Source organism: Myotis lucifugus, unplaced genomic scaffold, assembly GCF_000147115.1.
Source record: "Myotis lucifugus unplaced genomic scaffold, Myoluc2.0 scaffold_333, whole genome shotgun sequence".
Lineage (NCBI taxonomy): Eukaryota > Metazoa > Chordata > Mammalia > Chiroptera > Vespertilionidae > Myotis > Myotis lucifugus.
Genome location: NW_005871381.1, coordinates 98,945 through 107,479, shown reverse-complemented (window position 1 = coordinate 107,479; position 8,535 = coordinate 98,945). Strand labels below are relative to the sequence as shown.

General features: G+C 58.1%; 1 protein-coding gene across 1 annotated transcript in view; it reads left to right on the top strand.

Annotated features, from left to right (window-relative positions):
• The window catches only part of FGF18 (fibroblast growth factor 18), a 16,711-nt gene extending 8,691 nt beyond the window's left edge, over window positions 1–8,020 (top strand). The window contains exons 2-3 of the mRNA XM_014466334.2: window positions 136–242; window positions 6,954–8,020. Of these exons, the coding sequence (XP_014321820.1) occupies window positions 136–242; window positions 6,954–7,220 (374 nt within the window). The 3' untranslated portion in view covers window positions 7,221–8,020. The remainder of the gene's footprint in view (window positions 1–135; window positions 243–6,953) is intronic.
• Window positions 8,021–8,535: the final 515 nt, after the last annotated feature.

Genomic DNA, 8,535 nt, shown 5'->3' with positions numbered 1-8,535 from the left:
CAGAAGCCTCTCCCAGGCCTGGTGTCAGGGATGTGGGGGTCCAGGACAGGGTCAGGGATCCTGCCGCTGAGTCTTTAGGCCAAGCCTTTGCCCTGGTAAAAAAGCGTGTCCTTTTTCTGCTTCTGCCTTTCGAAGCCCAGCTCCTAGTGGAGACAGATACCTTCGGCAGTCAAGTCCGGATCAAGGGCAAGGAGACGGAGTTCTACCTGTGCATGAACCGGAAAGGCAAGCTGGTGGGGAAGGTGAGTGATGGCCGGGGATTCCGGGCATTGGGGCGGGTCCTCCCTGGCCGCTCTGGGCAGCTGGAACGGGGTGCCAAGGCCATGGTGCCCCAGATGGAGACAGGCCCCGGTGAGTGTGGGTGAAACTCCCCCTACCATCCGTCCTACCCCCCACCCCCGCCCCATTCCCTGCCCCACTCACGCAGTATCCGAGGCTGCGACTTTGGGGGGAACGCAGGGCCCCGATCTCTCCTGGGGGATGGGGAGCTCTGGCTGGAGAGGGGGTGAGTCCCCTCTGGAGGGGGCTCTGGGGCTCCCCGCCTGCAGGTACCTGCTGTCTGGGGACAGGGAAGCGGCGGCCGGCCCAAGGGCAGGGCTGCAGCGATGTTTTAACAATCGCCAGGCTCCGGAACCCAGCCGCCGCGTCAGCGTCAGCGCCGGGCCTCACGGTTCTAGCATTTCAGGGAGATTTTATTACTTTGGAACGGGCAAGAGAGCTGCATGTAACAAATTAGGGCAGGGGTGGGGGTGCGGCTGGGTGGACCCACGTGCCAGGCCTCTGAGCCGCCACCGATGCCGCTTCTCAGGGTCCCCCCTTTCTCTGGCTGAGCTGGTGTGTGACGCGCACACACGCGCGGCCTGTGGGTGTTCAGGGGAGGAGTGAGGGGCAGGACCTCTGTGTGGGATCCCGCCTGCAGGGACCCTCCCTCCCCCAGTGTCCAGCTTGGATAATGGGGGGTCTTCTGCTGCAGGTGGAGTGGGGGTGCGGTGGAGAGTGGACCCAGCTGCCAAGGAGGATGGCGTCCCCTGCTTGTGGGCGGGGCCCTGGCTGGTTATTTACATTTATTACACTTAGTTGGGGGTTACCCAAGTCTTGTATAAGCCATGCATTTATTTATTTACTTATTTATTTAAAAAACCTTTATTGTTGAAAGTATTCCATTGCCCCCCTTCCCTCCCCTCCCCCATTGACTCCTCCTAGCCCAGCCCAGCCCTAAGCCATGGTTTTTATTTCCTGAGTCTCCCCACTCATCCCTCTTGCTGTCCACCACACCCAAGTGGCCGGGGACAGGTCACAGGCCAGGGCCCGAGCCCAGGCATGGTGCTCGTTGTTAATAGTAGCGGTGCCAGCAGCGCCCTTCACTGAGCACCTGCTTTCTGCCAGGCACCGAGCAGGCGCAGGCGCGCTGCCCAACGATCCCTGCCATCCCCGCTTCGCAGATGCGACAGGGGCCCCAGGCCCGGCCCCAGGCCCCTCACTAGAGCTGGGCGGGATGCGGAGCCCAGTTTGGAGGCAGAGATTCCAGCCGCGCCGCCCACACCAACTACAGCTTCCCAAAGGGCAGACAGAGTAATAGTAATCGTGGCTCAGGGACGCCTAGTGGCTTCAATCAGTGATTCACTTTCCATGTCCGGAGGCCCGCGGCCCTGGGAGCGCAGGGGTCCGGGCAGGGGCGGCGGCCCACTGGGGCGCTTTGTTCTCCTGCCTGCCCGCCCGCCTCCCAGGCCCAACCTGCTCGCAGTCAGTGGGAGGCTCGGCCTTCTTTCTTTTCCTCTCGGAAGGAGGGGTGCGCGGCGGCCTGCCGTGCCCAGTGCCCGCTCGCCCCTCCCTCCGGTCTTCGCGGTTCCCGGCATCTTGACCCCAGGAGGGCCCTCATGGGGTCAAAAGAGCAGCCCCGTCCCCTCGGGCCGTCCGCCGCCCTCGCCCGCCCGCCGGCTGGCCGCTGAGTCACCGCTTCCACAGGAGCCGGCTCCGATTTCCTGCCCCCTCTCCCTCTCCCGTCATTAATATTGGGGACGGTTCAGCTGGAGGCGAGGGAGCTCGGCGAGGTCCAGGAGGACCGCCCCTCGCTGGGCTCCCCATCATCTCCCAGGCTCTGTCTTCTGGGCTGGCCTGGGGGGCTCCAAGGGCGCCCCCAAATCCACCTGTCCCGACTTTGCCAGGGGCAGGTCCCCCTGTTGGCCTCGGCCCAGCCCGGCGCCCCCTCACTCTCTCTGGCTCCCGCAGGGAAACCCTGGGCCCGGGGCTGCGGTTTGCTGTTCTGCCTTCAGACTCCCTGGCCAGCCAGGCCTCAGGCCCTGCACTCTCCTCCTTCCCTAGCCGGGCCTCCGGCCTGGCCTCAGACCTTACCCCAGCTCTCCCTGAGGTTCCAGCTCAGGCTCCAGCGCCAGGCCTGTCCCCACTGCCCACCCTCAGCTTTCTAAAGCACCAGGGGTCGGTCTCCCCTGCCCTCCAGCCCAGCCCAGTTCAGAACCTGTCCCTGTGTCCTCACCACCAACTGGAGAAAGGCCACACTCCCTGGGGCGGCTCCCAGACCTCAGACACATGCGACGGGCAGGGCTCTGCCAGCCTCCACCCCCTCAGGCTCTGTACACGCGGTGCCCTCTTCTGGGGCTGCCTTTCCCTCTGCCCTGCGTCCTGGCTCATCCCCGCAGCCTCTAGCTTCACTGACCCCTCAGTCACCCGCCCACCTGGGAGCCCACAGCCCCCCACACAGCCCTCTGTTGCTCATCTGCTCACCTGGGAGCGTCTTCAGACCTCCACTCCTCCCCTCTGGGTTCCATTTACCTGCCCCAAAGTCTGCACGGGCACCAGAGAAATGGAAGTATGGTTATTGCTTTCTGAGGATTGACTTACCCTGTAGCCAGAGTTACCCACATCTGGCCAGGGAGTCCACGTGCCCGGACCTTGCTGAGCCTCAGTGTCCTCACCTGTGAAATGGGAATGATGATGCTGGCACTTCGAGGCATTGACTTGTTAAATGTTAGTTCCCTTCCCCTCGGAAACTCGGAAACCAGATCACTCAGTCACTCCTTCGCCTGTGGGCGCCTGGGCCTCAGCTTGGGCTCCGGCTCCTTTGCAATGGCTCAATAGGACAGCTTTCTTGGGCCGTCCTGACCCTGGGTGCCAGCCTGGCCACAGCTGGGCACATCATTGGGCCCCTAACCCAGCCTTTCGGGTACTCCAGGCCCTTGGCTGTCGCTGCTCTCTCTGCTGCCTTGTACCAGCCATGTGCCCAAGCCCTGCCCGAGCCCCTGCCTGCTCAGGCAGCCCCTCCCCTCCTCCCCTCCTCTCCTCCCCTGGACCCCACATCCATCTGGCCCAGGAGGTCTGCTTCCTTTCATTCCATAAATAGTTGTTGAGTGTGGTGCATTATGTACTAGGCTTTTCCCCCCATCTCTGGAGACAGATGAGAAAAAAAAAAAGGTGTTTCTTTCCTCCTCTGTCCCCTCCTGTGTGATCCCTCTTTGGGGCAGCATAAGCCCCCAGACTGGGGGAGGCGGGGGCGGGAGGATGGTCCCTGCCCACCACCACATCTCTGTGAAGGCTGCTTTGGTTGTGACTGAAACCCAATTCAAACTGCCTTAAGCAACAAAAGGAAAATTCTGCCTGTGTAACTGAAAACATCCAGAGGCTTGTTCTAGTTTCAAATAAGACTGGATCTAGGGGCCAAATGACGTCATCAGGATTCACATCAAATGGAAGGAACAGGACTCCAGTTTGGGCAGAAGGAGGCTGGAGGTGGCAGTGGGGGAGACGATCAAATTCCAGATCCCCGAAATCCTGCTGATGTGCCTTGTCTGAGCCAATGGAGTCAGCATTGCTGGGGTGAGCCCAGCCACAGGGGTCTCTGAACCTCAGCAGGCAACAGCGGGGCCACAGGGGTCATCAGGGGCGGGGGCCAGGTCCAGCCCAGGTGCGGCTGCGTGGGTGTCTTATCATCTGTGTCTGAGTTCCTGGTGGGAGTATGTGACCACCACAGGCCCATGGCCACTCCCAGGGGCTCTCAAACTCTGGGGTGTTGAGAATTTCAGCCCAAGCCCAGCTCCCCAACCCTCTAAGCCAGCGGTTCTCAACCTGTGGGTCGCGACCCCTTTGACGGTCGAACGACCCTTTCACAGGGGTCGCCTAAGACCATCCTGCATTTCAGATATTTACATGACGATTCATAACAGTAGCAACATTACAGTTATGAAGTAGCAACAAAAATAATTTTATGGTTGGGTCACAACATGAGGAACTGTATTTAAAGGGCCAGAAGGTTGAGATCCACTGCTCTAAGCAAACCCAGGCGTGTGTGAGTACATGTGCCAGGCACTGTGCTGGGCCCTGCACATCCTAGAGCTTGCTTCGTGCTGATGTGGCTGTGTGGGCCTGGGGAGGGGAGGTGTTTTGATGGCAGTGCCCACGCTGCCATGCCTTCTCTCCTTGTGGGTGTGTCTGGAGCTGGACGGAGGAGAAGCGAGCTGCAGTGGCAAATGCAGGTTCAAATCCCAGCTCTGCTGTTTACAAGCCCCACGACCTTGGATAAGCCCTTTTGCCTCTTTGAACTCTGTTTCCTTCCACCAGACAGAGTCTAATTCGGTGGGTTAAGAGGATTAAATGAAGTGATGGATGTGGAACTGTCTGGCCTATGGTTGACAATTAATAAATGCTGAATGAATGCGTAGGGAGATGGAGTGGGCCAGGCACAGAGCTCTGTTCCTCTGCTGGCTCTGTCCCTGCATCCCCAGGAGGGGCCTCTCCTAGCTGATGACTATCTGGGGGACATTAGCAAGGGATCCAGGAGGCCAAGTCTATTTTCTTTCGGAGGGAAACCCTTTCCCTGTGTCGCTCCCACCATGTCTTCCCCAGCAGAACTCACATCCATTCAACCACGAGAGCTCTGGGCAGCCCTGTCTGGGGTTACGGCCTGTGCTGAGCCATGAGAATAGCCGAGAAGCAGTCCCGCCCTCCTGACGCTCTTGGGCTGATGGGCAGGCAGATATGGAATCGCTCTGTTGGGTGGGGGGTGGGAGGAGGAATGGGTGCCAAGGGCGGGGGGGGGGGTCTAGAAGATGGAGTATGTGAATCCAGTACAGCTTGATGCGTGAGTGGAATCTTGAAGGAAGAGGCAGAAATACCCAGGGAGGGAGGTGGCAGTCAGGGAAGGCTTCCCAGAGGAGGCAGCTACTGCACTGAGCCTTGAAGAATGAAAGCCGTGTTCCAGGCAGGCTTTCTAGGGTGGGGAGGCAGCATGGCGTGGCTTTTGTTCGTTTGCTCTGACTGTTCCATCGAGACCGGCCAAGGGACCTGGACGCAGGTTGGACAGGCAGCTTCCAGAATTATTCATGGGGGACTCAGAGCCCAGAGACCACTCCCATCTCCCCCCACCCCCTTGCACACATGCTCTGGCTTCCCTCACTGCTCAACCCGCCCTTCTGTCTCCTGGGTCCTGCGTGTGTCTCCCCGCCCCGCCCTGGCCTGCTCGGCAGCCTCCTCGAAAGATCGCGTCCTCCAGAGAATGTTTTCTTGCCCTGCCTGTCCCTTTCTGCAAAGTTCAGCACTTTGCAGAGCCCAAGCTTGCCCTCCGCTCAAAGGTGAACGTTCCTGGAAGCCCCAGCCTGTTTTCCACTTCAAACAAAAGGCTGGAGCTCGCACCTCCGTCTCCGCGCACAGCCAGCCGCGCGGCTTCCAACTTGGCCCGGCATCCGTCCGTAACGAGGAGTGGGCCCGGCCCGCATTTGGAGATGTTCGCTGGAAACTCCGGGCTGCTAATTCAGGCCTCCAGCTCTGTGTTTCCCACTCTCCCACTGCGAGCACCTCGGCTGCCTCGGGTGGAGACTCAGAGCCTGCCGCCCACCACCTTCTGTCCAGACCAGGCCCCGGGAGGGCAGCCAGACCAGCGAACCACCTGGTCTCCAGCCATAATGTAGTCCCTACTGTGCGCCACGCTCAGAAGAGCACCGTTCCTCACCTTTCTATGACACAGGGGTCCCCGTCCCTGTTTGGTGAGGCCAGGAATCCGAGGTTTGGAGCGGAATGAACGAACCTGAGGTCGCACAAGGAAGCCTTAGAGTTGACTCAGCTCCTGAGTCCGAATCTCGTGCTGCTCGCCCCGCACGGTCTCCCAGGGAGGCCACGCGTCTGCTCGGGAGCCGGAAGTCTCCGAAGCCAGGCTACAGGCTCTGGAGTCTGGCCACGCTAAAGCTCTAATTCTGGGAGGCTGTTTACACCAAACGTGGAAATGCAGCACACGCCACATTAAAATGTAACCGATCTTTCACGATAACAGTGGCGTCGAGCGGCAGTCGAGTAGCTGACTTCATGTCAGGTTTCGGGCACACCTGCCGGGACTCCCCCCTCTTGCAGGTGGTTCGGAGGACATGGGATAAACTGGCCCACGTCGCCGTGGTAACTGGAGCGTCAGGGGCAGCCTGGTGCAGAAGCTGAAGGGTGTGGCCAGGGCTTGGTTGCTCTCATTCTCTTCCTCTGGACTTGGCTTCCTCCATGCTGGCTTTGCTGTCCCATAGGCTTTCCCCTCGTGGTGACCAAATGGTTGCCTTCGCTTCAGCCTTACATGTTCCCCGAGTTTACGGCAGCCTATGTTTTTAGCCATGGCTCGTGCAGGGGTCTCGAGGAACACGGATTGGATGGCCCTGCCCCATGGCCGGCCCTGCACCAGTCCCAGGAAGTCATGTTTTGATTGGCTGCGTCTGGGTTTCTTGTTCTGATCGAGTGGAGGTGGGGGCTCCTGGCTGCAGGGTAGAGAGTGGGGGAGGGATGGGCTTCCGGATGATCACGGGAGCCTGTTACATAATTGTAACAGGGGCCAATACAACACGTTCGCTTCACACATCCAGGGCGTGACGTTGCTGAGGCCACAGCTTGGGGGAGGCCCTCTCTCCTGTGCTGCCCGGCACACCCGCCCTGCCGTTCTCACCTCCCCTCCTCCTCTCTCCCCCCCGCAGCCCGACGGCACCAGTAAGGAGTGCGTGTTCATCGAGAAGGTCCTGGAGAACAACTACACGGCCCTGATGTCGGCCAAGTACTCCGGCTGGTACGTGGGCTTCACCAAGAAGGGGCGGCCGCGGAAGGGCCCCAAGACCCGGGAGAACCAGCAGGACGTGCACTTCATGAAGCGCTACCCCAAGGGGCAGGCGGAGCTGCAGAAGCCCTTCAAGTACACCACGGTGACCAAGCGGTCCCGGCGCATCCGCCCCACGCACCCCGGCTAGAGGCACAGAGAACTGCACCAGAGGAATATTTTTACATGAAAAAGAAGGAAGAAGCTCTATTTTTGTACATTGTGTTTCAAAGAAGACAAAAACTGAACCAAAACTCTTGTGGGGGGGGGAGGGAGGGGGGACGATAAGGATTTCATTGTTGACTTGAACCCCCCCCGCCCCCCCGCCGATGACAAAGACTCACGTCACGCAAAGGGACTGTTGTCAGCGCACAGGTGCTTGTCTCTCTCAAAACAGACAACTCTAAACGCGTCCCCGGAGGAGGAGGACTTGAATGAGGAAAACGACACTCTGAGAAACCAAAGTCCTTTTTCCCAAAGGTTCTGAAAGCAAAAGAAAAAAAAAGCAAAAAAAAAAAAGTAGTAAACCACCCCCCGCCCCTACACAAAGAACTCCCCCTCTTTTCCAATCTCCTGTCCTTGCCCCAAACTCCAACAAAAATCGCTCTCTGGTTTGCAGTCATTTATTTATTGTCCGCTGCAAGCTGTCCCGAGACACCGCGCAGGGAAGGCGTGCCCCTCGGAATTCTCGGCGCCTCGACCTCCGACGACAGACGGCCTCGTCCAATCACGGTGACCCTGCCTTGCTCGCAGCCTGCAGGATGCTGCTATGGACCTTCCGTGACCCACGTGACCTAGCACACCAATGATAAGGGAATATTTTAAAACCAGCTATATTATATATATTATATATATATAAGCTATTTATTTCACCTCTCTGTATATTGCAGTTTCATGAACCAAGTATTACTGCCTCAACCATTAAAAACAATCGACAAATTATTTAAAAAAAAAACAAACCACGAGGCATTGAGTGGTGGCCGGGGGCAGGGCAGGGCAGCCCTCTTGTGTTTCGTTCTTCTTGGTCTGTGGTCTTTGCACGGAGAGCTGGGGCCTTGCTCATTCATTCATTCAGTTCATTCATTCATTCACTGATTTATTCAACACCTGCTATGCTCCTGGCACTGAGAATGCAGCCTTAAACATGGCAGATGGCAATCCTGGCCTTCAGAGAGATTACATTCTGATGAGCCATTGGTTCGATGATTGACTCAGTTGTGCGGTCGCATACATATACTCTCACACCATTTGCTCAGCATCTCTGATGTGCCAAGGCTGTATTTGAGGCCCTGGGGATGTATCAAAGAACACAAGAAAAAAATCCCAGCCCTCAGGGAACTTTTACTTATCATAATTCATTGTTTCATTCATTGATCTATGGATTCATTTATTCAATATGCTCGTATAGCTCCTAAGTCCTCACTAAGTGCCAGGCACTCTTTTAGGTCCTGGGAATTCATCAAAGA